Source organism: Channa argus, chromosome 23 (genome assembly GCF_033026475.1).
Source record: "Channa argus isolate prfri chromosome 23, Channa argus male v1.0, whole genome shotgun sequence".
In the NCBI taxonomy this organism is placed as follows: domain Eukaryota; kingdom Metazoa; phylum Chordata; class Actinopteri; order Anabantiformes; family Channidae; genus Channa; species Channa argus.
This window is the reverse complement of record NC_090219.1, coordinates 7500323-7527544: the sequence shown is the minus strand read 5'-3', so window position 1 is coordinate 7527544 and position 27222 is coordinate 7500323. Positions and strand designations below refer to the sequence as shown.

Here is a 27222-nt window from a genome sequence, read left to right as displayed (position 1 = left end):
TAATGGCTGCTGCTTGTTGACCCTCCTTTCTCTTTAACCACAATAACCACACCCGAATAATGGGTAATTGTTCCAGACATCCTATCAGAGGGGCAGCAGAGGGGTCTGGGTGTTTAATGGTCTTTAATGAAGAGTTCTTCTGCAGGATATTTAATTCCTCCGTTGTCGTGGATGTTTTCATTGTATTTGAGAGCCTTCCCTCTAACAACGCCCAGCGCTCTAGCTCGGCAACCTCTTCCACTATGTTCCTATGGTAACAACCGGGAGAGTGTGTGTATCTGGGAGATGAGCAATTGTCTGTGTTTTGTGCATGTTCATTATGGCAGTGTGGCTTAGTTTTACATAATGAATCAATTATCAAAGCTGTGGAGGGAGCTGTGGAGGGAGCTAATTTGAATAATCGCAGACGACAAAATGCTCCACACAACATGATTTTTCCAAGCATCTTCACATGATCAGTATTTCCCTTGGAAAAGGTGCAACAACGTGTGTGTGTGTGTGTGTGTTAGGAGGTGAGAGTGTGTATAATGGGACATCCAACTGACATCATTTGCTTGCCAATCTGCACCCTCCTTCCAAAACCCAGCCTCCATAATTGCTTCACTGAACAGGGAAATGACAGCTACAGCATCTCTATTTTTATACAGTTCACCATTTGGGAGAAAGTGTCACACCGCCCCCTGCTGTCCACTTCCAGCCAACAAAAATTGGATTTATGAGCCTCGTGCAGCACTTTAGTTATGAAAAGTCTCTTCACTCAGAAATGTCTTTTCTTTATTCTCACTTCACTTACAATATTTGCTGATTCTTTATCCAAAAAGTGAGAAATATCAGGTCATACACAAATCCTGTAAGTGTTGTTTACATATCTTCCACACAGATATGATGGTCTTTGAAAATTGTATATTTTTAATCTTCAAATTAAGTTTTCTATTCAAATGCGTTAAGAAACTATATGTTCTCTACTAGTGATAATTTTAAACTCACATATTAATTGACGATCTATGTACATATGTCTGGCAGGAGGCTGAGGTTAATTAAAACATCTCTGCACAGCTGCAAGAACACTATTTGGATTTAGACCTGCTGTGCAAAGGCCTAATAATTAATCGATGCATTGAGAAACATAGCAAAAGCATTAAAACGTTTTTAATTTTTATTTAGTAACTGACGTTTAGACAGATACAGAATTTTGTTTTGGTAGTTCTAATTATTAGACTAATAAATGAAACAAAATAAGCTCTTTGTTGATTTCTGACACAAGAACAGGTTTTTATAATGGCAGCACAACTGCACCACCCTGTGACCACTGTTAAAACTACATTCACTCATTTGATTCACAGGGTTTACAAGAACCTATTCGACCTTAATCTGTCCTCCACCGTCTGACAGAACAGGTAAGCAGTTGTTGAAGTGCCAATGACTTTTATGCAAGAATTCTTAAACATGTAAAGAACATCATTGAAAATAATATTCACATCACTGCAGACCTGAATCAGTCTCTCTTCCGAACGCTGCTCCTTTTTGTCATATGAGATCCTATGAACTCTTAGTTGGGACTGCCAATGCTCCACCAAAGTCTTCAGGTTTTCCAAGGCCTGCTGAACCTTTGAGGCCGCTTTGGTGGGCTGATTATCACTTAAACATATCCGCATAAGGTCGGTTCCATCAACTTCCTCAACAGATGAGTCCAGACCTCTCAGGCATTTGTCATACTCATCCTTTTCAAATTTTTCAATGTATCTGAATACGTGCATGTCGACCCAGATGCAGGCATCCTCAGTGTTCTCCGGACAGGCTGCAAACAGGCCTTTTTTCAACACTGAGACATCTTTGAGTGAGGTTTTGAGAAGCTTAGCTGTGACTGATGAACTGCTCTGATGTGATTCCTTCAGATAATCACTGTTACTGTAACAAGACTCAATATCATTCCTTCCTTTGGTCTTGGTTGTGGAAATCCTGTCTGATCCGATGTGTTTTTGCGAAACATCCTCCACTGCTGTCTGTTTTGCTGATATCTTCTCTGTAGGGAGCAGGTAGAGGCCTGATAAAGAAGATCTAATGTCTGCATCAATCTCCTCCCTGAGCATGTGTCTAGGACTGGCCTTTGCTCGCTCTGGTCTATAGTCTGTGGTAATTTTGTGTCTGGACCCTGCTCTTAGCTGCTCCACTTCATCTTCCTCTGTGTCACAAAAGCTTTGTGCTTTTTGCCTGGCAGAGTTTTGAGGTTTTGCATTTGAGAGCAGGCTTTGGACTTCGCTTTCCTCACCTGTGCTCTGCAGCAGCACTGATAAGCCATTCGAGCCTGCCGGTTCCCGCTCAGCTTTGGACTTGCTGCAGTTCACAGAGCCGACGAAGTTGTGATGAGATATTACCCTCGGATTAAGAGCAGATTCTCTGAGTTTCACGGTAGCAGTCGGGGCTGAGAGCACGGATTTAAACTGGCCGGCCCTGCGAATGAGGTCTTCTCTCAGGGCCTTGACGGCAGCAAAAGGCCCCTCAACAGTTGCTTTCCTCTCATGAGACAAAGGCTGGAAACGCACCGACCTGTGAGCTGACTGCAGACTCTGAATTAGCGATGCTTGATCACTGCCGAACACAGAAAGATCGACCGTAGCACTGGAGACATACAAAAACACCTGCAGGGCAAAAAACGCACTCCAATCAGTGTGTTACATCATGTGATACTCTGAAACAGCAACTCACATTTGTTGTAGTGATGTAGAAGTGTGGAATACTTACATCTCTGGTGAACGGGAAGACAGTGAGAAGGTATTCTGCAGGAAATGCACTGTCTGTCATGATGTGCTGCTCCTTTCGCACCACCCTCTCTGCATCTGCCAAGAGTTTATATGGATTCCACCCATGTCAGCTTTAATAAAAGGTGCCCTATGAAGCCATAAAGCCACTCTTGTTCACACAGAATACCCCAACTCTACTCTCCGTCTACTGGTCTGATGCTGGCTTGCAGTAGGTGACAATAATGACGGCAAATGAAACCATTCATTGGCTGGGCATACAGCACTTCATGTAAATAAGTATTTATCTTTCACATCTCTACATAGTGCACTGTATAAGTGGTTGCCAAAGAAACCGCAATTTGTTCCCATGGGAACCAATTATAGCACCTAATAGGAGCAGTACAGTTGGGTTCATGTCCAGGACTCCATAACATAAAGGCTAACTTTAGCTAGAAGTATGATGGGCCTTTCATTTTTAGCAAGTGCAACCAAATGTCCACAACTTTGTGTGGCGTTCAGGGCCCTCTAACCCGGCCATTCTAAACTCATAAAGTTCCTGAATATATCTGCTGCCCTATTTTTAGCTGCCTGCTGTGATGATCTGACATTTCCCTCTCAGCAAAAGGAAGAGACTCCATTTGTGCCTCTCGCAGATCTAATGAGTGTCAAAATTTCTGTTAAACCCCTCTATTGCACCCAAAAAATGTTTGAATTTTTCTAAACCAGGGTGCCAGAAATTAAACACTTCCTTGTAATTTTTGCAAAACACAAGAAAAATTTCAATACTTTCATTTTGTGCGACGTTGTAAAGGACACCAGAGAACACATATTTATAGCTTACCATTAAAACTGATTATAAAATTCCATTATCCTTTCAGAAATGTGTTTAATTTTAGCGTTTCGGTGCAGTGTGACATACTGTATTTAATAGAGTTTGTTGTCACGTTAACCTGCTGAAAATGTCATTATGGTTTAACTTGTATTTCACAAAAATCCTGTCTGGTGAGTTTTACCAACATAAAGGACACATGAATCTCCCAGATCACATACACTGACTTTTTAGTGAAGTAGGAGACGTCTTGTTGCAGGGGCAGAGCCATAGGAAATACCTGGAGTGGCAATGACTGCGCCCACCACCCCCACAGGAATAAGGTGGGGGATACCTGCTCTAGACCTTATAGAATAAGGGAACATTGCAAATCTGAAGCTGAAATTAATCACTACCATTATACATATATACAATTTCATTATGTACATTTAAGTTGGTTTTATACATTTTGTCACTAAACAATGTTGTAGCAGTTGCATCCAGGCAGATAATCCCTGCAGAGGCTGGATTTTTACCTCGACCTAGCTGTTATCGTTTTTGATCAACTGGAGGTAAAAATAGTAGATAATTTGACACTGGACAATAATTTTATAAATACACTTTTAGCTAATCAGTATACAGTTTATAATTTCTGTTATTTCTGTTAATTTGAGTTAAAAAGCTTCTAAATCATTTTAAGGGTGGGCCTCAGTACAGCCTGCCCAGAAAAAAAAACATCTAGAGCTGAACCTGCTTGTCATGTGTTATTTTACTTTTGAAATCTGCACCTGTTGTATATTTATACCTTCTGCATATTTTTTCGCAGACATCATTCAGCTTAAAGCATTTAAAACATGTCGAGAGGTGGTCTTACAATTTTGGTTCTCACTGTAGCTTCAGATTAGGTCATTTCCTGCTGCCATCTTTGTTTGGATTAGGAAGCATTTGAGAAAAAGGTTTGAAACCTTTCACACGTGCAGCAGAGAAAACACAGTTTAATCCAGATGGCTGGAAGATGTTTTAAAGTTTATGAACATATATTCTCAAAGCCAAACTGAGACTTTGACTCCACATGTTCATTGGTGTGTAAAGTTTGACGTATAAACACGGTTTAGGTCGAGTTTTGCTCGTTCACGTTATAGTATAGACAGTGTAAAGCGGCCCACACACTGTTCATTTACCTTCAGCTTGCTCAAAAGTGACAAACGCCACTCCCGTCAGGTTGGTGGGGTATGTGACCACCTCCACGTCCCCTCCGTCACTTCTCCTGCGACTCTGGAAGTGAACGGTCAGCTTGTCAGCCATTCTGAACACGGGTAACGGGTCGGGCACACCGGACACCACCACAGTCCTGCTTCCGTCCCACATGTTGCGTCTGCGGTGCTGCTGCGGACACGGAGGAGCGGCTTTTACGCGCCTCTTCCCATCCGCGACAGACCAAACACACCCGTTGCCATACGCACAGATATCTGCCTTGTTTTTTTTTTTTTTTTTTTTTTTATGGTTTCACTTTCAGCTTTGAGGAGATGCAGCCTTCGTCCACTGTGCGTCTCTGTTTCTCTACACTTCACTAACTGAAAAGAAGCTTTACACAAAATGGCCAATTCATGCAGCTGGAAATGAGGCTACTAAGCAGAGCAAATATCTCTGCAATGCCCCAAAGGCAGAGATACAAACTGCATAGCAACATTTTCTAAAGAGTTGCCTCATTTGTTGCCTTTTTTTAAACTGCAAACGACATCATGCTCCATGAAAACATCTCTATACAGCCTAAATTTGCTCACTGCAGATTACTGCAGGTCTTCTTAGAAAAACTTCTTTCAACACACGTGGTGCAAACATTTATTAGTTAAACAAATTAAAAATAAAAGAAAGAAAAGCCACACCAGTCACATAACACCTCTCATGATTCACACAGAAACAAAAATTCCCATCTCAAAAAAAAAAAAAAAAAAAAAAAAAAAAAAAAAAAAAAAGGAGGAGTAAAGAAGCCAAGTAGAGTGACACACTCGATTGCATTTTTCTTGTGCATATAAACATTTTAATTAAATATAAAAGAAAGTGGCCTGGCTGAGTGCAACAATCAGATACGAAGGGTTAAAAGAAAATCCAGGCCCTGTCCAATACCAATCAAATCTCCATCATGATAATCACTTCAGTGCAAATGCAACATTCACGGTGTATAAAAGTGACTTTAAATAATTCAGGTAGTATATATCTAATATTCAGTGTTTATGTGTGGGCTCACATGGTGCAGGTGCTGCCCCAATGTATTGTCGGGAGGATGTGACATAAATGCTGCTCAACTTTATGAGTCAACCTGATAGAATTATTGATCACAGTTCAATAAAACACTTGCTTTGATATGAATGCTCAATTCAAATGCTATGATACTGTCAAATTTTAAACAGTAGGCACGAAAACATTCTTGAACTACAAACACGTAGATTATGTGTACGTTTGGCTTCATATGGTGCTTGCACTCATACACATCTGCTATTATAATAGCCACAGTGGAGACACTAAAATCTTAGCTTGCAAATAAATCCCCAAACTCTCTGAACATTTTGACTTTTGAACCACAAGCTAGATTTTTAGAGTAGAGGGGGACCTTGAAATGGGTTTAGCAGCCTCGGATGCATCTTTACAAACCGAACCGGTAGGTGGGGTTCACTTTCACCCCTGCGCAGACCCGTTGGCAAGGAAAAAAAAAACAAAAAAAAAGAATAAAAGAAATAAACTAACTAAAACAAAAGAAAAAAAAGAGTGAACTTTCACTCTGATACTGTTTTTGATTTGGACAGAGTCTGGGAGACAGTCCAGACGGAGGCAGCAGAGGCAGGTGGTTGGTGTGCGTTCATGTGGCGCTCCTTAGGTGCAGCAAGATCTTAGCAGCTATGAGCCAGACTTGTCCAAGTCACACAGCTCCGCTTTGTGTCTGGTACTAGTTCGGAGTTTAAATGTGGCCTGGGGGCTGCCGTGGTGGAGCGCGGTGCTTGGAGCAGCATATCTGGAGGGGAGCATGGCAAAGATAGAGAATGATGAGGCCAGGTCTCTGCCAGGAGCGTCTCTGGTTGTGTTGCACAGCTGGGGCTGATGGTCAGATAGCCGCTGGATCAATTTGCCCCCTTTGCAGAGCTCTGCCAGGAGGTGATGGGAGTCTGTACAGCTGAACCCCTCCGGAGGATCTGTCACTTCCAGGATTTGATTGCTCACTGCAAACACACACAGACAGCACGGTGAGCAGTGGAGCCAGTAAATAAAACAACTGTCACGGGTTAAAAGGAAAATCAGACCTGCTCCATCGGGAGGCTTCAATAAACTGTTGCTGTCAGCTTTAAGGCTTTAGGGTGGAAGGACAGTCAAACTGTCTCAGTGTGCTCAGGCAAAATTATACAAAAACCTCACTTGAATGTTGTGTTTTTACTGTTTAAATTTTTTAAAATGCACCATTGTCAGTGTAGCTCTGCTTTTCTCAAATTTTCTAAAAAGAAGCAGCAAGGCAACGAACTTTCCACTGACACATAGGGCTGCATATAGGCCCCCCTTCTTGTTGATTGTACTAGTGGAACTGTTGACAAGAGCACCTGAATATAGCAAAAAATCTCCCAGTGAGTGCAAAAAATATGACGCGGTATCTGAAATAATCAGCACATTTCTTTCGGCACAAATACCGCCGGGGCTGCAGGTTCCACTGCCAGGTGTGGATTCTGCCCCGTCTGTAATTTATTCTGCTTACAATCACAAACAGATGCTTTTCCACGGGTATGGACTGCATGTTTTTAGAAACTGCTTGCCTTAACACCTCAATAAAACTCAATAGAAAATATTCCATAATATATTAGTGTGACTGGTGGTTCTTTTTGTGGTCAACTCCCAGTCGATTGATATGTAAAAATGACTGCTGTTAACTCAAGGTTCACTAAACTCAAGCCTCCCTCAGGACTTCCTATTACCTGCTTCACCTACACTGAGATCTGAAGAAAGAGATTTTCTGCTGGCCTTCCTCCCATGACCGCCACGCCAAACCCCCAGTGGACCCTAAGTAGACAGAGGAAGTTAAAAGCGAATAATGGAAAGAAATTTTGTTGGAGAGTTTGCAGATCTGAAATGCAATAAACGAACAAAATTGAAATAATTGTTTTATGAAAAAACAAAATAGAACATTTTACCTACGAGATAATAGAACACTTACTGACCTGGTGTTTGGCCACCATATGGGCAGTGTGAATAAGCGGCGGTCTGATTGAGGGTTTGTATTGAAGAGGCTGGCCCAGGAGAGAGTAGTGTGCTTCACCTGAACATAAAAACCAAAGCAAAGTTACTCAATAGGTACAAATCCAAAAGAGAGCATCTACTGTTGAGTATTTATGTTTGTGCTGATTGGACATTTTAAACACTGATTATTTTTACAAGCCCAGCTATTATATTTTGTATTGATTTTGTTTCCATAATTTGAGAAACATCTATTTTAAAGAAACAGCAGGAAATTTGATTTAGTTTTGTCTACAACCTAACTGCTAATAACTTTAACATTTACCACAACAGTAAGGAAGCATAGTTTTAACCAAATATATGTGGTCTTGTACGGTATTAGTTTTTAACCTTTTCCTCTTTATAGCTTGTTGGCTCTCATATGTCAGATATGCAATAACTTTTTAAGCTATAAAATTTGTTAAATAGAGTGAGGTAAATCTAACTAATCTAAAAATCTTCATTTGGCAGAAGCTTACTAGCTACCTACCAAGATGGGCAAGTTATTTTGATTGCTTATTTCTCTAAATATCCCAGTGTGCAATCAGGACTGATGCTTAAATATAGCTAGTTAAGACAGCTGCCATCTTAGAAAGCATATCATTGGTGTGTGAGTGAGCAGAAACGCATGTCGACAAAGTGTTGCTCACCTTGTCCATTGTGGCATAAGGATGTATGGAGCGGCGGATGGTGGTGGTGCGGGTGGTGGGCCATAACCTGGATGGGTGGGATGCCTGATGGGAGGCCCTTGATGGTGGGCGGCTGGCCTGGCGAGGGAGTAAGTGCCGGAGATGAGGGCAGGCTGCTCTACACACAAAACACCAACAGTGTGGTAAGAGAAAAAGGGGAAGCACACAAACACATTGATTCATTAAAAAAAAATAAAAAAATATTTAAAAAAATAGCACCCTTGGTTTTATCTTCCTTTTGCAAAGTCATTTCGTTGTTCAATTTCTTGCTTTAATGTACCATTCTTACCACATTAGTCCCCCTAATGTACCATTACACCCTAATGCTAAGGACTATTCTCTCCTCATTTTCAGGTTACAGTGGCGTCGACTTAATTTGCAGAGCCTATTTACTACAACATTTAACCTGCCTGGAGCTGCAGGGAGGCTGGTTTTGGCTAAAGGGGACAATTCTCACATCACTGTCAGACTGAGACAACCTGAGTAAATTGGCTTTCGAATTGCATTGGTGCGACTGTCCTAACTTTCTGACACATAGGTGTAGTGTATTTCCCTATTACTTGAACAGATTTATAATTGAATTTAAAATGATTTGTAAATTGTGGTTGTCAAGTTCAACCCTCTGGGCCACTAAGCGAATTAAATGTTTTTAACCTCAATAAGGTATTTTAAAAGGTTATAAATATCACGCTGAAACACATTACTTTATGACTGTCCTCTACGAATCAAAGCTGTTGGGTAGTGTTTGTACCTGGGTGTTGTCTTGGGGCATAGTGAGCTCCACTGGCCTGTGGCTACGCTGGTGTTCAGGGCCTGGGTGTTTGTGGCTGGGCGGCTTCCTCTGGCAGGGGGAGGGGGCCCGGGGCTGCTGGCAGGAGGGCGCTGTCATTTGCAGCATTACCATGCCACTACCGGGGGCCGGTGGCAACAACCCTTTACATGCAAATTTAGAAAAAGACAAAAACGCAAGGTTGGTTCTGAGTTAAGGCGAAACATTATTTCCGTTTAAGTCTTCACATAAACTCATCATTTACATAGCTGAGTAAACTGACAGACTTGTGTTTCCTTAAAATTTGTTTTTCAGCACTTTTGTTGAGCTAAACACCTCATCAGTGAAAACACTGCTCTCACACCGTTAGCTGTTGAGCAATTAGGTTTTAAATGCCTTGATTAGGGCACATCTGTAGTGGCAATAATAGTGGCAGTGGCAATAACAGAGTCCATTCCATTTATTTTTTTGCTAAATCCTCTGTGATAATCCAGGAGATCCAATTATCTAATTAGTTTCTGACACTGTGATATATGACAACTGATCTGCTGTAAATAAAAAAATAAAATCTATATATCCATGGAATTAATTTCATATAAGGTGGTAAACCATTTTGCAAACTTTGCACAGCTGATGCTGCTGTTGATTTATTAAATAACACCTAATAACACTTGCAAGGACAATGGATATTTTGACTTAATCTGCAGATTATTTCTGGCTGGCCTAGCCAATTAAAAATGTTTACTGGCAACTCTGTAGGTAAGGCCGCCGTGAGACCTTCATCTGACCTCATTACCGATGGACTGGAAATGACGGTCCTGTCCATTGCTCTCCCATAACAATCAGACATGAATAATAAAGGTCATTAGTGAGGCTGTCCCACCTGGGCCCCAGATGGAAATTCTGTAAGCTCTCAAAGGGCCAATATAAAATTGGGAATACATGAAAAGTAGACATGTTTCATTGATTTTTAAATTATATTTATACGTACATTTCTCAGACCGTTTGCTAGTTTTGTCCCATTTACTTGATTATTTGTTATGCAAAAAACCCATTTCATTCTGTGTTAGTCTACTGCAGTTAACTCTGTATCAGGGTGTGCTGTGTGTCAGCTAATTAACAAAGAGGAAAACACTGATATGCACGTTGTAAACTCTCCGTTTTACACCGTATCTTGGTCACAAACCAAAAACAAGACGGTTCTAAATTTACCTGTTTTTTTTTTATGTCAATATATACGTTATCACAAAATATCATATCAGTACATATGCAAACATACATCTGCAGATACACAACAGCAGATAAAATGTTACTTTATTCCTCTCACACTTCAGAACCAATTCATTAAACTAATTATCCTTTCTAAGCCATGTAAAATATGGTAATACAATCTGTGAATTTCAATACACACGGTGAACATGCCAACACCTTAATCTGAGGAGTCATGACATCAGTGAATTCTTGCTTTAACTGTACAATATAAAAATGTTGAATAAGTTGGTGACAACAGTCAACTTCCCAGAGGTTTAATCTCTGTCCAGCTCTGGTGGAAGAGAAGGATGTGCAAATCAGTTTTACTTATCAAAACCCCAGGGAGCAGTGATCACCACGCCTCACTCTTTCTCATTTTGAAAATCTGCAGTGTAAATCTAATCATGATTCTGACGCAATACAAAGGCAAAGTAAACTCAGGGAAGATTATTTCATTATGAAGGGGTGAGCCATAGCTATGAAGGAACACAGTCTGCGGTTATTGACAATAAGAGAGAAGAAAAAATAAAAAAATGTCTGAGCGATGGTAGTTATAGGAAATCTCCAGGGCAGCTAATCTTAGAAACAAAAGTGAATATTCTCCATTTACTGCATGATCCTACTGATCTGTGTGTTTCTGAATCTAGACTCTGACTGGTCTGTGAGTATGCTTCAGAGGTAAGGGTACCTGCAAACTGCTGGCCTGGGTGCTGCTGGGAGACACAGGGGGATGAGGTTTGAGGAAAGTGGAGTTGCTCCATCATGGGGGTCGGCAGGAAACTCACTGTGGAGCTGGAAATGTAAACACACAGTATTTGAGGGACTCTGCAGCATTACGGTTCCTTTAACGTGAGAATGCATTTTATTATCTTACAGTAAAAAACTTTTTTTGGGGTTTGGTGGACTGTACGTGAGACAAAAAAATAGGAAACGCTGATTGGTATTTATTTTACTGTTTTCAGATGTTGCATCTGCTGAATATTTGACACTTAACATTTAAATATGACGCCCACAGCTAAATAGACTTTTAGAGTGTTGAGAAAATTCCTTCACTTCTAGAATCAGCACAGACATCTCCATGACTTCTGAGACCTGAATACTGCAGCAAAGGTATTACACTTGAAATTTAGCTCTAAGTCAATCTGCAAAGTAGGCGCTCTGCTACGCAAGGAACCTGCCTGCAAGGACTCGTGTACAGCTGGTGAAAAAGTGGGCTGCAGGTGGACCGTCAGTCCTCGTGGGAGACGAGTGAGCCCTTAAAATGCTAGCACATAAATCATTTCCACACTGGTTGTCCTACTAAAAGCGGCCTCATTTCACAGCTGGGACAAAGAGAGCGACCTCTCCTTGCATGTGCTCTTTTGCATTGTTCTTCTGCAGGTGATGACTGCGTAGGTTGCTGTGCTCATGTCTGGTGTTTATGTATATGTGCATGGTGGTCCCAGTAGGGCTCCGCTCACCAGTATCCAGATTGATTCGGTCCATAGAGGTAGAAACTAATTACATGTTTGGCTTTCTGTGAACTAGTTCTATCAATCAGATATAATGAGAGGGAGCACTGAGCTCCATACCACTTCACAGCAGCAGAGTAGTCGAGAAAAATGACTACAGCTCTTTGAGAGGGTCTCAGAGTAGACATATATCAGCTAGACTCAAACTCGGTTCATCAAAAGCATTGTGGTAATAACTACGGTGAACACAGATGACCTTGGCTCTGAGCTGCTTTGGGGATTCACTCATCGGACCTGTTAGGTCTATAAATACGAGGCACCTTTGGGAGTGAGAATCAGCATCAAGTAAGTGCAAATCAGTTTCTGGGACAAAGCAGTACAGCTGAGCTAATAATTCAATCTGGCCCCGATGAAAGCAACATCAGCCATTAGAAACTTCTATAAAGGATCAACATAAATCAGAACAGGTTTATCATGAGTGTAAACAGAGCTTATGCTAATTTTGGAGCATTAAAAAAACAAAAGAAAAACACAAAAACCCTAGAACAAAAAAAAAAAGGCCTTTAATAAACACATCAGCGTAAACTGGGTTATCAAAGAAATCATATTAATACAAAGAATGAAATCCACCTTAAACTAATGTCAACCATACATCAAAGCCTTTATACAATTGAAGATGCTTCACTGGGTAACATAACTAAACAATTTCTTATTCCCCCTAAACAACAAACAAAACTAAAGGCTTTAGAAATTCTCTATAAAATTAATTATTCAAAAGTTATTTGCACTATTGATGTCTCCAGATTATTTTCTTAATTAAAGCATTAAAGGATTTATCCTTTTGTCAGACTACTGGGACCTCTCATCACATCCCTCATCTCATCACATCTTCCCTTTGCAAACTCAAGTGGTTTTGTTTTGTCTAAAAAACTGTCCATAATTATTTTTGCAACAGGGGAACAAGTAAAGAATGTTGCTGTGATCATACCTCATGGTGGTATGCTGGTTAGGGGGGAGCAAGCTGTAGCAGGGCTGCATGCCAGCAACAGCCACTGCCCCCTGTCCTGGCTGGCAGGACACAAACACTGGCTGCTGGTACGTCTGCTGTGGCACAGAAACCTGCTATGCACACACACACACATTTGGAAACAGAAGGTAAAAATGGAAATCATGCAAATAAAGCCATTTAATACAGAAAACTGGCCTTTAAATGTGCTAGAATAAAAATGTAGACAGTTATTGAATCATCTTTAATATCTGTCAAATGGAGAAAAAAAAGAATAAAAAAATCTTTGTTTTTTCGCTTGTCATGAAGGGCAGCGTAGAAGCTATTAACTTCATGGGAATGTACTTTTTTCCTGTGTGAGCACTCGACATTTGAATATCCACTGCTTTTTTGTTTATTCTCTTTAATGTTAAAATGCAAATAGTCCAGTAGTCAGCACTGGTATTCTCCATTATTTCAGTGCATGCACTTATTTTAGCATCTTTTGTTCTTTGAAAACATCAATTGCCTCAAGAGCAGCAAATTTCATTCAGAACAAAATGAGATTGTACTATTTTTAGACTGGTATTATTAATCCATCTGACCTCATAGGGAAAGCTCACAGAAGCATGTAATCAAGAAAATACCTGATAAGACTGCATTGGAGGGTACTGGACCATCATGCCTTGCATCTGGTTGCCCATATTGCTTTGCTGGTTGCCAGTGAGAGTGAGGTTAGGTGTTTGCTGCACGCCCACTACGGTCTGGTAGCTGGACGCTTGGTTTGGCATCACGGCTTGGTGCACTAGGGCATATTGAGAAAAGGCACAACACTGTGACTGACTGAAAAGAGCCTCCTGATAGGAACATGGTGATAATAACGAGAAAAAAAAACTAAGTAGAAAAGCAAGAGAAGGGATAAGTTATTAGGACTGTAGAATCTTTTTTTTTTTTAACATTTTTTAAAATAAAGTTTGCTTGTTAAAACAATCACAGTCAAGATACACCAAAGCTGCACTAGGACAACAAGCAGCAGACTGGGCCGGTTTAAAGCACTTGTAATGATCGAGAAAGTCAATATGTTCGATTTAGCCTGTGGCAGCCTGAACCTGCAACCTGAGTGGTTGAGCCACTCCTCAGCCTGAAAAAGAAAAACCTTCCACTTCAACGAGTGATTAAGTTCAGGGGGTAAACCGAAAATGGATCACATTTCTACAGTACTTGTTAAAAAACAATTTAGAGAATCCAAAGAAAAGGACACAAAAGACAATACAGAGTCATGCAGAGCCGGCCATTTTCTGAATGGGCTAAAATGGCGGTTAATGTTAACTGGGGGTGGAGGTTGATAAGACACTTAAATGTCAAGGTGACAAAAAAGACATTTGAAAATACTGTCCCTCATGACACACGCATGCGGTAATCCAACTGACAAAGGAGAGGACGTCCTTTTGTGAAGGTGTCTTTACAGTCTGCCACCCTGAGAGAAAAGTACAACTAGACAATGAAAGTGCTCCGTGAGGAACAGAGGGGGCGAGGACTATTTTTATCCACCCTCGTCTCCCACCTTCACTCACAAACCAAGCATGAAATGACCGTAATATCAAATGCACACAATTTTAGTCCATTTCAGCAGGCAGCAGATGAGGGGTGACTAAGATTTAGAAAATTCCTCCAGAGGCCAATAATAACCTGACATTACTGACCATTCCGTTTTGTACAGCTTGGGGATTAGAGTCATCCACTGAGGACAGCCTGAGACTGATTTTAAAGGAATTTTTGCCCTTCATGCACACTCCATCCTGTATCGACAGCCAGTTTTACAGTTGTTTCTTCATCATAGTGATTCCCACCTCTACAGATTATTTTGCGGACAGTTTTGACATGGGGAGAGCAATGAGGGGCTGAAAAAGAGACCGGTTCACTGTGAGATTCATAGAGGCCTCTCAGACAGCGTCCCGGCCCCGCATCCCGCCTCTCAGAATCGGCACAGTCCTCCTTCTTTGCAGATTAATCAGTCAGGATAATGTTGCCCAAAATTAGTCATAGCATAAGAAATACCACTATACAGACTGTGCACCAGAGAAAATTGTCAAAAATGCTTATTATAATTCTTACTGTATAAGCCAATGATAATGTGACCATCAGTCCTAAGCGATAATATATAAGACTAATTGATCAACTATTTAAGCTCTACATTTGCTTTTCTTTCCAAGCAAGTTCACAGTGGAGTGGGTCACTGTTCTAACATCTAGCATCAGCTTACATTTAAGAGAAAGAAAGACAAATCCTTCACATGTATTATAGGATGTGTTCTTAGTATGTCTATGACTGGAGCCAAAGCCCTGTGGTGGTGGTGGTGACTGTCTGATGCAAGAGTGTGGAAACCTCTGCAGGTTCCTCTGTGAACAGGGCCATCAGAGAATTTCCACTCATAGTTTTTTTATTCTATGTGCAGCCAATGCTGCAGTAGCTTTACCTTTAGATGGGCTTATGTGTGTTTTTTTTAAATGAATGCAAAAACAGAAGGGAAAAGAGGCACTGAAGTCATTTTTTTCCCTGAGAAATAATTGCTGCCCTTTGGCTTTGTAGGTCAGCTTCATTTGTCCGCTGTCTATTCCCCGGGTCCCCAGCAGGGAAGCTGCATTTGCAGCCTACAGATGACAGAATAGTGCCGCAGCCACTTACAGGGATGTGTATGCGGCACTGTGTTTGTGTGTATGAGTGTGATAAAGAGAGGCTGTACAAGTTACAGCTGTAGCAAGATTACATACAGTTAAAACCAAGTGTGTGTGTGTGTGTGTGTGTGTGTGTGTGTGTGTGTGTGTGTGTGTGTGTGAGCGAGAGGCTGAACAGGAGCTAACAATCTCAACTCCTGTGGTGAAGGAATAAAAACAGAAAAAGAATAATCAAGTGGATGACTCCTGGGGAGACATCTGAACTCGTAAAAACAAACACAGAGGAAAGGAAGGAAAAAATGTATGTCCTTCACTGGAGCGGTTGGACTGCAGCTGACGCAGCTCCCTTGTGAAGAAACAAACAAGAACAACAACAAAATACTATCTGAGAGCTGCAAGAGGGAAGTTCCCAAAGCCCATTGATATAACAGCAAGGTTGGGCATTGCTCTTGACAACATGAAGTCTGAAAAAGGAAAAATCAGTTGCTTCACATCAGAGACTGTGGTTCCTGCTCATTAAAACAGTCTTTGATTTGTCTTTAGAACATCAAGTTGTAGCTTTGGATTTATCACAGAAAGCTGTAGAAATAATGCAAAACTGAAATTATTTGTTATCGAGCTGTGTTCATCATACAACAGAGTGTTGAGTAGGATTTAATGATAGTCAGACCCTTTTAGAATAGGATGTTATGTGGCTCTTATCTTATTCAATCCTAGAAAATTTTTGACAGCTGCTGTAAAAGCTAACGTAATGCAGGAAAATAATGACTTACTAATCAGTAAACAGTTAAGGTATATCTTATTTATAATGAAGATGTCTATACCTTGCTGCTGGGGCAGGTTTTGGTTCTGAGGGCAGTTATAGGGCAGTGGGTTGACATGGGGCCGGTAGTGCTGCTGTTGGCTGGAACAGTGTGGGTGTTGGGCTGAAGAGCAGTAACATGTGGACATCTGTAAGTGACAAACACAAAATCAAGGACTGTATAATGAATCATGATTACTGCATTCGCGAGCTGAGCCAGCATGATATAACAGTTCATGTCCATACCTGCTGGACAGGCTGCTGGATGTACGTGTGTTGCTGGAGTAACGGCTGGTTCAGTGTGGAGCCAGGAAAAGCAGCAGGACCTGGGTTAGCGCTGGGATATGAGGGGTTGGGGCCTGGGGTTGGAAGGGGGACAGGCTGACTCTGCAGCATGCCTGGGTGTCCTCCTGATGGACCTGCCACCACATAGCCAGCAACCTGCTGTGGAGGAGCCCCCTGCATGACCACAGTAGAGGGGTGGTGGTGGTATACAGTCGGAAAGTGGCGAGCATCTGAAGCTCCGCTCTCACTGGGTGGCTGCTGCGTCAGGGTCATGTGACTGAACTGGGTGTTGAGAGCATCAGGCTGGACAGATAAATAAGTGTTAAATTCTTGACAAGGTAAATGAAAACTAACAGCTGATGGCAATAAATCTAAAGCACAAGGTCACGGGCAATCAGAACCTGGGTCACAATTCTATTCTGGCCCATAAAAAAAAATACATTAACCACACAATAACCTTAGTTTAATGTTATTTCATGCGTATTTTCTGATTAAAAAAAAAAAAAAAAATCACAAGAATAGGTTCAGCTACTGTCAATAAGTCTAACGTTAACGAACAAAATGAGTGTTAGGGCAAGATAGTCCCGCTAGGGAGGTGAATGGGTTGTCATCTGCTACTGCTAACGTTAGTTTACTGTGTTTGTTAGCAGTAATGGGAGTATGTGTGCATTAGAAATGCAAACCCAGTTACAGAGGTGATCCCATGTTTTTACACTCTCAGGGACTCATTACATGCGACCTCTCTAACAAATAAGGGCTAAGTAGGATTTAATAGGGTGCTTTATAAACCACTGCCACTTACTGTACGACTGTTTTGGGATGAAAATCAAAAAAATGAGGGGGGGTTGTAGGGGCACTTGGAAAAAAAGGGGGTAGGGGAATCAACTATGAATTTGTATTAGGCCTAAATCTGACCCAAGTCTACAGAGAATAGCTGACTATGAAGTGAACTATTTATCTGTATCAACAGGACACACTAGTCCAAGGCATTTCTGACATGTTGTTGGAAAAGTTGTGTTTTTAGTCATGGTTTATTCAGCACTAACATCTGGTGATGAATTAAATATTAATGGAACTTTCCACAGGCATAATTAGTCGCAGAGGCATGTCTTTCACTAAAACCAGGTCAAAAATGAGGTTAAGTGAATCCATGATCTATATATGTGGGTAATGGGTCCTGGTGGATACAGATATACCTTTCAACCTAAAAACGTTAAAGGAATACATGTAGTTCATTAGGGGAATAATAACGACTGTGTTGAAGTTAAAAAGGCAGACTACCAATAATGCTGACAAAATATATAACAATGTGGATACTAAACTCTATTTGGTAAAGTCGCAAATTAAAAACAAACTTTTTCGATAGGAACTAAATAATATTTTCATCTATCGCATATTAAGGAACACACAGATACAGTATGAAGACCTGGGTCAAAATAGAGTTCAAAGCATTTTTTTTTTAGCTTGACACAAGCTGAGCAGAACTTTCCGTACATCAAGTGTCTAAGTTTATTCATTTACCTATAAATAACTCTTAATGAGCCAGGTCTGACAGAAGATGAAGTGGGAGAAGAATATTTAAATGGAAGAAAGAAGTTCTGTACCACACTATACTGTTGGTTAGGACAGACGGGCAGGAACTGAGAAGGAGGAGGAGGAAGAGGATAAGAGACCATTGGGTTGTGGACAGGCTCAGATGTTAGCTGGAGAGGAGGACAGATCGGCTGAGGAGGGAAGGAAAACACAGATGGACACAGGGACAGAAGATGAGACTTGACAAAGGTTATAGTAACTGATGAGAGCAGACATTGTTATGCTTGTTGCAGTAGGGAATTTGCAGCAATAACAGATTTTACAGAGAAAATTACTTTAGGATAAGGACTAACCAATGTGTCTGGTGAAAGGAACTCTAGAGGATAAAGAGCTGATGAAGTATAAAATCCTAACTTCAATAAACATCTGGAGCTAGTTTTCACAAGCTAATGTTAGTCAAGCTAATGAAGCATCCGGGAAAAAAAATGCCCCAGAGAGAATTTTGTACTATGACTATGGGGTGTTCATTCACGCAAACCTAAAAGAGAAAACAGCATAAAATGCTTATTGGCCAAGGAAATTGGTCACTACTGTAGGTATTAATCATATATCTAATGATTACACCTAGCTGAGCACATAGCATACATTTTTGCTAGTTTGTCCACTGGTACAGGCCATCTTGTTAATGCTTGGGAGTAATGACATGACCAACCGTATCATGCCCACTAATAGCAAAGCCAGTGAATCTGAAGTCTAACATTTGTCTGTCAGTACTGCCAAGAAGTTCAGGAATGGATCAATGAATTTAAATTAACAATGTAAATGCGAATGTTCATAATGAATAAAGTTTTCCTTATTCTAATTTGATGTGCAATCGGGATGCTTACTAAGCTGACTGCTTATAATGTTGATGTTACAGATAGTTATAGTGGAACTTTGTGTACAAAGTATTTCCAGCTTACAGTGTTTTATGCTTCTCCTCCACTATATTTCAGTGGAAAGTACTGAACTTTCACGTTTACTTTTATTCAGTAAGTATAGTTACTTGTCACACAAAGATTAGAGGCCAAGTTCAGATCTACGATTCTCTGCTGCCACAATGTTTGACCATGAGGTGGAATCCTGTTGGTATCTAAAGGACGCACAGTGGGGTAGAGATGGAAGCGATGTGCAAATAAAATGTACACAGCAACAGTAAGAGACAATGTACTTTGAACTTCATGTCACTGCACATGCACTCCTCATGGCATCAGACCTCAATGCTACTGATATTCAGTACTGTTAGAATCTCCACACATGCCTGATAAAGGGTGTATATAAAAGCAGTACCTGCTGGTTGGTCATGTGACAACACTACTCCCAAGCCCTGGCTTTGGAAAGGCAAAATATATTGCTTTGTATTAATCCTACCATGTTACTGTCTGCTGCCATTTCAACACTAGAAATTGCATGTTAAGAAAAAGTTAGAATAAATACTGTTGTCTAAATATGAACGAGGAAAAAAAAAAAAATCCATCAACTGACCTGGGAGTGGAGATGATTGGTTGGCTGTTGCTGGCTTGTGCCAGAGAGTGGCTGCTGTGGGGTTTTCCCCTGCTGCGGGGTCCTGCCAGCAGTGGGGAAGATGCTGGCTGGGTTATAAACTACAGCGCTGCCATCAGGGTGGATGAAAGGCTTGCCTTTAAAATTAAATTCATAAGAGACATAAACCAGCATCATGTGAACTGTATACACACAAATAAATCAGCATTATAAATAAGAAAAACACTAGAATTATGCTCCCTGTGACAGGGAAGGACAAACCCAAACATGGTCCATGAGGAGAATCAACAAGAATTTACAACCTTGGCAACATTTAGCAATTTGTAGCCCAAAAGTACACAACTGTGTGTTAGGCACATGATGAATATTTACTGATTTCTCCCATCTGTTTGATGCATTTTGATCAGCGTGCTTTGGTCTGACAAACTGAGTGTAGCCCCATGCCAACCTGTAACTGTGTTCCAGTATCATGAATATTTATAAGAAATCAGAAAATTACTAATAGGGAAATTTATTTTAGGAAAACTGGCTTTGATTTAATGTGGCAGATTTACTGGGTCACAGACCCTGAGAAAAGAAACAAATTAAAGTTGTTCTTTTGAGGGGTTTTTAAATTGGTGAAAAAGGTTTTATATAAACCTCGTTTTTTTATGTTCACCTGAAGGTACAGTTTTACGCACCTGTGTGTGGGTTGACCAGAACACTGCCAGGTGGTATCCCTGAAGCTTCCAATGGAAAAACGTAATAGTTTGTAGTGTCTGTAGCTGGTGGTGGCTGTGGAGGGACACTCTTAATCATCTCAGGATGTCCCGTGCCTCTGGTGTCCGTGGCTGGATTAATTAGGGGAGTGTTAGGGATGCTGGACCGGGACGAGCCTGAAACTGGGAGAGGCAGCTGGGGACGGGAGAGCGAGCTGGATGAAGAACCAACGCTACTGCATGATTCTGAACCTAAGGAAAGGAAGTTAAAAAAAAAAGAAAAAAAGTGAGCCCCATTTCCTTTCCTTTGTACATTCCCCATAATGACCCTTACTCAGCCTCTGTGAAGATAATGACAAACTTGCTGCTATCAGGCTTTATATGAGTGGAACAAGCTGATGGTGATAATGAGACGGGAGAAAATTCACAGCGGTGGTGTTAATAATGCAACCTCTCTTGTGGCTGCATTGCAAACTGGCCTTGAGGCTACCGCTGGAGTTACTGGTATCTTTGCAGCTTTACCAAAAAGCCTGAAAATAGTGATTTTGTTATTAAATGAGTGGAAAAGAAAATGCAGGAGAATGCAGCCATATAGACAAGTTGTCTCATCAATTTATACAAAAAACTTCAAGTCGAGGTTTAAAGTTTACTGCTTCACCTTTCTGTGAAAAAAGAAAACACTGGAAACTGACATTTATAAAGATAATACTAAAATAAAAAATATACGGCAGAAATATTGATGTAGAACAAAATGGAGAGGAGAGGCCAACCCACAATTTTTAACCAAAACACATGGATAAAATAAAATAACCCCAAATTGAATAACATCTTTCATATAATCTAAGTTACAAATGCTTCATATTGTGGAGTAAGCACTTCGAGCAGGCAATCTTAAGCTTTGTGACGAGCGTGGCACTTTCCAGCCCTCAGACTTATTTTTAAGAGCCTCTTCCATCACTGTGTAGCTGTATGGTTATTAGTTCTGACAGCTGCCCGGCTTCAGAGTGGCCCACAGACTTTATCAACCATGGTGGGGCAGTAAAGATTTGTACTGATAAGACCTAAGGTGCCTCAAATGGCACGGGATTTAAACCTCAATATAGAAAATATTTATTTTTTTGTATGTCCCTTTTTTTTGCCCATGCTTCCGCTACCTTGTGTCATTGAACCAATGAATGAGAAATCCCTTCATCTACAGTCAGGAATTTCCTGTAAAAGGTAATCGGCCTCTTTTTAGGACAAAAGCCACTGCTGAGCTAAAACAGCTGAATCTGGTAAATCATGACAGGGTTTCTCCTCAGAAACAATTGAAAACTGGTGTAAAACTGCATTTTCAGAATACTGTCTGCTTTTGAAATGATGAAATATTTAAAAGCTCCAGACAAAGGTACTTTTTGGAAGATATTCTTAAGACATGTCTTCAACATCTAAGCATATTTTATCTAAACATTGTAATACAGGTGGTTCACACAGCTCTATTCCATCTCCATCTGTCTTAACAGGTCTCTCTTGCCTGTTTTGGACAGCCTCCCAGTGCTTTTGCTGCTGCTAGCTGTGCTGTCTCCACGGATGAGGCCGGGAGAAATGCCACTGAAGCTGCTGGCCTTGGTTATGGCGGGCCGTGGGGCAAGCCGGTTGGAGCTGTCCGAGCTGTCAGTGCTGCTCCAGGGCCGGGGCTCGCCATGCCGTGGCAGTGTTTCTGTCTCGGAACTGCTTTGTCGGCTTGCACCTGAACGGCTGGCTCGTAACCTGGATGGGAAGTTTTGTTATTATTATTATTATTTTTTTTTTTATATACATATTTGTTATACACAATCATTTTATTGCCTCTGAAACATGGCCTACAGTGATTTTGTATGTCCACATTCCACTAGATCTTCTCCCAACAAACATCATCACAATCATGTATGATCAATTGAAAATGAAGTGTAACAAAGAAATGTTTTTTTTTTATGATTTAATTGCCATGCTTTGGTCCAAATAGCCTGTCTCACATGAAGAAGCCTGAAGGAGAAAATCCTATTTAAGAGAAGCAGCAAAAACAAATCCTCAGATCAGCAGTCCTGTTCCGTGAGCTTTCAGATTAAGACAGATGTCGATTCGAAAGGTTTTTTTTCTGCCTGCAGTTCATTTTGTGAAAGGAGCTGAATAATGTGTGACTGGGGTGGTCCTACCTGAACATTTGCCGCCTCTGTTGGGTGCTCATGCATGAGTCTTCATCCGGAGCACTGAAGGGAAGAGAGAAGAATTACAAACCAGCCGCTGACAAAATGAGATATCCACTCTTTTGAAATAATGACAGAGCTGACTCTAACTGCCGCTCTGACAAGAAAACTATTACAGTGACTGAAAATCATTTCAAGAAAGAGCTTTAGTTACACTTTAAAAAGGATAAAAATCAGCTCTGCCACAGCCAATTAATTGACAGTTCATCATCATATACGTTTTTGCAGCAAAATTACTCAAAGTTAATGTTGATTGAATTCATTCAAATGCTTACCTTCTATCTAGTATGAAGTGATCTTCCTTTGGGTAAAAAGGAAAATTACAGTCAGGTTTAATGGTACAGATCATTCATAATGTTTTATTTCACATCTCCATTAGCATTTGTTATGTTGAAAGCTTTGGGTAATCTTCTTGAAGTCTTTATAAATATGGATCAATCTGTATCAATTTGTCAAGAAAAACATAATAAATTTAATGTTTCACCAATGTTTTTTTGGATCCCATTATACCTTCTATAAATTCATAAATACAGCAACGGTGATTCCTAGAAAGAAATCTTATGAATTTGCACATGAATAGAAATGACAAAGATTGGTGCAACATGGCTCCCCACACCTCCCAATCCCGAACTCCGCCTACACAAACAGCTCTCACATCATGTGCAAATATCCTTTCTCTGGCTCGCTGGTACTCCTCCTCCCTCTCCTCCATCGATTTGCTCCTCTTGTCAGCTTTCAAACGCATTCGAATCTGGCAAGGACACACCACACACACATGCAGAGAAATAGACACTTCTTTAGCAGCTATGTCAGGGACGCCAGATTGTCCCACTCTTACCAACATGTCAGAAATTAAAGTGACAGCTTGCTGAAACAAATGGGAAAAAAAACAAAAAACAAAAACAAAACAACAACAAAAAACATCTACCGTGCTGTCTTCGCGATCAAAGCTGGAGTTGTCTCGTTTGAGAATGTAGCGTTTCTGAAAATCATCCACCCTGTCATCCTTGATGTGCTCTGAGAATTTCTGATCGGGTCTGTTGGTGGGGGAATTCGCAGGAGTTTTAGTGGTAGCTTAATTTCAAGCATATGCTGACAGCAACATATGTTAACCAACAATCAGTGCATCAAATCAACTTATCTGTCTACTGAATACAAAGGCTTATGACTGCAGAATATTTACCACCAATTAACACAGGAAGTTATAGCATAATAAGAAATGCATTCATTTTTTGGCTTATCCCATGAGTTCAGGATCACCACAGCGGATCATTGATTTGGCACAGTTTTTACTCCCTCCCCAATTTCTACCGGACTTGGACCGGCACTGCACAGCTGGGGATGGGTCAGAAAGGGCTATTGGGGGTTCAGTGTCTTGCCCAAGACACTTCGACATATAGCCGGGACCGAGGATCATGGACCACTGCTTTACCAACTGAGCAACAGCCGCCCCCTTAAGAAGTGCATTCAGTGATCATGAAAATTTCAACCACTGTGATAATGGCAGGTAATATTCGAAGTTTCTAATGTAAAGAATATTTAAATTCAAAGTCTAGTAAAATATTTGAAAACATCACACCGAAGAGGCTTACATTCTAGTGTTGGTGGTTTTGTTGATCACTACTGACTTTCCACTGGGGTCCACATTGTGGTCCATGCCAAAATAGGCTGCCACTCTGTGTAACAGCATCCTGTGGTAGGAAGTCATGGGTGGGAACTTTCTCTTTTGGGTTCTAGAGGGAGACAGATATGTGGTTAATGGTCTAAAGTAATTTTAATTGATATGCTAAGGATTAAGGACAAGTCACAATTTCCTCCTGAAATGAAGATAAAACGATGCCTTTTATATCTGGTAGCAGTCTTGTTTTATTTCTTTTTACCCTGTTAACTGCTCTCACATCGGTTTTGAAAAGGCTACAAAGTATTTCAGAGGTTAATGGAAGGGAACTTTGATCCCTCAGTAACTCCAAACAAATTAATGATAGCAATCCAGACTGAATACTCTGTACTTGGAGGATACAAAATGGAGAATTTGTCAGCTAGAGTTAAAGACGGTATAAAGAATTGACAGCTGGGCTGACAGCAACTGTTTGAAAGCAATCACAGCTTATCTGAAAGTGTAATTCTTTTGTTCTTCTAGAGTGCGTCATTATTTCAAAAATTACTGGCATAAAATATTTTTGATGGAAGAGTTTGCAGGTTCTCAAGTTTTCTTCTTTGGTTAAACATTGTTGAATATATGTGAGTGAAGCCACATACTGTGGTGTTAGTCAGGATAAGAACCTGAATGAACTTGATAAAAATAATAAAATATGTTTCTTACTCATTATTGCTGATGAAGTCCAAGATGTCCTGTTCCAACTTAAGTAGCATGATTCGATCCCTGAAAAATAAATAAAAGACGTTTTCCAGCTAAGACGAGGCATTTAAATTAAAATCATGTAATCTGAAAACTATAAAAACAATCATCAATCATGACAAAGCTAAAGGTCAAATGACTCCAGAAATTGGCTGAATTTATCTGCATTTCTTTGGTGATGTAGGATCTACTCACAGGGTTTGTTGCTAAACTGCAGCTTGCAATTTTTCCATTGAAGCTGGCCTGCTAACTGCTAACATGCTAGCTGGTTGGGAACATGCTAGTCAGTCATAGCAGCACTATGACAAATAGGGAAGGGATTTTATGCTAAATATTTAAAATTAACATCACAGTTTATTCTGAGAACATCTCTATACCACGGAATTGCCCTATAAATGTCTGCAAACCAATGCAGACACGTTAAACAAATATAGGTGATACAGCACAACTAATAAACTACCATAGCTTCCTCCATTTTGGACTCTGGCCCTGTTTCATCATAGACTGACTCATAAGAGCTTAACTTAATAACGTGAATCCACAGATTTATGCAATTCTATTGAAGGAAACTTAGGTTACAATTTAGCTCTTCTTTGTTTTGGAGGCTGGTTTGACCAGGCCTTTAGAGATCAGGGTTTAAGAGTTTTATTTAAGTGGGCATGCTGAAGATACCTGGGGTTGCCCTTCAGTGTGTTAACCAGGAACTCGTGGAGATCAATGCCAGTTGAATCTGTGTAGTCTTGACTGGAATCTTAAAAATAAAAAAAAAAAAAGAAAAAAGGAAAAGACACACAGTCTTTCAATAAGGCAGCATTTTATGTCACAACATCACACTCTATGTTAATGAAACCACTATAAATAAACCTACAATCAGCAGAAAAAAAAAGCTTCAAAAGCTCAAAATACCGATTTGTAAAACAGATCCTTCAGCTTAACTGTATCCAATTTTCTTAATATAATTTTATTTATTCGAATAAAAAGGTACCTGAAATGTTCTACACTAACTCCACAAATTAATGATAAAGAGTTAATGAAATGCCCATTGTGAATATTGATATGCAAATGAAGCAGCTTGTCATTCAGCTGATTGTGAGGCTAAAGTCAGGCAGAGGAACTTCACTGAGGGTGACACTGTTGACGACCATGCTGTTTGTTAGTTGGATGTTACTGGTGTGCTCAAAACGAAAAAGAAAAAAAAATCCAGCAGCTTCTTTCAGCAGCAGTGAATGTTGCCAGCTGAACCGTTTAAGAAATGAAGAAGTGGGTGGGTTAAAAAATTCACACACACACACACACACACACACACACACGTTTCTGTGAACCAACAAAAAGATAGGACCCATCAGTGGGAGTCAGGGGACAGCGGAGCTCATTCCCCTCGGTGGGTGTCTAGTTTCTATAATTGGAGGCTGCCTCATCAGTGGTGTTTCTCCACAGAGGGAAGCAGACACCTTTATACGCCTGTGGGAATCCGTATAATTGCTTCACACCTTGAGCTTGTCGCAATTAACTGAATCACGCCAATTATCGGCCCATAATGAGATATCGTTTAAAATGGAGAACTGCTTTTGGACAAACTGGAGGGCACTGCGCTGGGAAAAAAAAAATGTTTAGGATTGGATGTTCCTTGTGACACGGTAAAGGATGTAATTATTAGAAGGCTGTAATTTGCCTGAGTGACATGGATTGTGTGATAAGTATCATTAAAGCATTTGGCTTCATTTCAATACTTTGCCTTAGGAGTTGCCACTGACACACTGTCACACATTGCATCATGAATTATATTTATATATATTAAAAAAATTAGGGGGCACATATTTTCATGCCACATTTTGTATATATAAAATGTTTTGATAGAAAAGGGCACATGCATTTCTGAAGATTCTTTTTGGGAGTAAGCAATGTTTATAAATGAGGCCCCAGGTGTTTTTGATGTAAAGGAAGCTGGGGTGTTAATGGAAATATTTCAGCTTCTGTGACTGTTATGGTAAAGCAGTTTCACGGACAATGACAGTATTTCCTATAGGGGAAAAAAAAAAAAAAACTGGGCTGTGCTAATGGCTTGAGGACATAGATGTTAAAATGATGAAGACCATATTTAACAAAAACCTAAGAATAAAAAACGAGCAGTTCACTACGGGTTTAATTGCATTTC

At 40.4% G+C, this 27222-nt stretch overlaps 2 protein-coding genes across 19 annotated transcripts in view; both read right to left on the bottom strand.

Annotated features, from left to right (window-relative positions):
• Positions 1-752: 752 nt before the first annotated feature.
• LOC137108365 (uncharacterized) lies at positions 753-5474 on the bottom strand. Its single transcript, XM_067492826.1, has 3 exons — positions 4731-5474; positions 2743-2837; positions 753-2639 (listed from the first exon to the last, which is right to left on the bottom strand). Exons 1-3 carry the CDS (start codon positions 4915-4917, stop codon positions 1347-1349), a joined length of 1575 nt encoding a protein of 524 aa, XP_067348927.1. The 5' UTR covers positions 4918-5474; the 3' UTR covers positions 753-1346.
• Positions 5475-5567: 93 nt separating this feature from the next.
• The window catches only part of LOC137108363 (R3H domain-containing protein 1), a 40256-nt gene continuing 18601 nt past the window's right edge, over positions 5568-27222 (bottom strand). For 7 of the 18 annotated variants that reach the window (XM_067492803.1, XM_067492805.1, XM_067492802.1 and 4 more), the window contains 21 exons: positions 25740-25818; positions 25032-25091; positions 24301-24441; positions 23637-23745; positions 23325-23459; positions 22984-23009; positions 22658-22711; positions 21997-22232; positions 20466-20735; positions 19768-19922; positions 18315-18434; positions 16672-17013; positions 16448-16574; positions 13596-13753; positions 12952-13085; positions 11201-11304; positions 9244-9425; positions 8454-8610; positions 7749-7846; positions 7506-7590; positions 5568-6764 (listed from right to left, as the gene is read on the bottom strand). In XM_067492803.1, coding sequence (XP_067348904.1) covers positions 6445-6764; positions 7506-7590; positions 7749-7846; positions 8454-8610; positions 9244-9425; positions 11201-11304; positions 12952-13085; positions 13596-13753; positions 16448-16574; positions 16672-17013; positions 18315-18434; positions 19768-19922; positions 20466-20735; positions 21997-22232; positions 22658-22711; positions 22984-23009; positions 23325-23459; positions 23637-23745; positions 24301-24441; positions 25032-25091; positions 25740-25818 — 3092 coding nt within the window. In that variant the 3' untranslated portion in view covers positions 5568-6444. Of the gene's footprint in view, positions 6765-7505; positions 7591-7744; positions 7847-8453; positions 8611-9243; positions 9426-11200; positions 11305-12951; positions 13086-13595; positions 13754-16447; positions 16575-16671; positions 17014-18314; positions 18435-19767; positions 19923-20465; positions 20736-21996; positions 22233-22657; positions 22712-22983; positions 23010-23324; positions 23460-23636; positions 23746-24300; positions 24442-25031; positions 25092-25739; positions 25819-27222 lie in introns of those variants that run through there. The other 11 variants (XM_067492808.1, XM_067492807.1, XM_067492809.1 and 8 more) reach the window with 11 other exon arrangements.

What these genes read in the sequence shown, in the direction of transcription:
- LOC137108365 (XM_067492826.1), bottom strand. Translation starts at nt 4,917, where the DNA reads ATGTGGGACGGAAGCAGGACTGTGGTGGTGTCCGGTGTGCCCGACCCG. An exon ending in CACTTTTGAGCAAGCTGAAG is followed by an intron (nt 2,838 to 4,730) that starts GTAAATGAACAG and finishes AACTCTTGGCAG; the next exon opens with ATGCAGAGAGGGTGGTGCGA. An exon ending in TCTTCCCGTTCACCAGAGAT is followed by an intron (nt 2,640 to 2,742) that starts GTAAGTATTCCA and finishes TTTGCCCTGCAG; the next exon opens with GTGTTTTTGTATGTCTCCAG.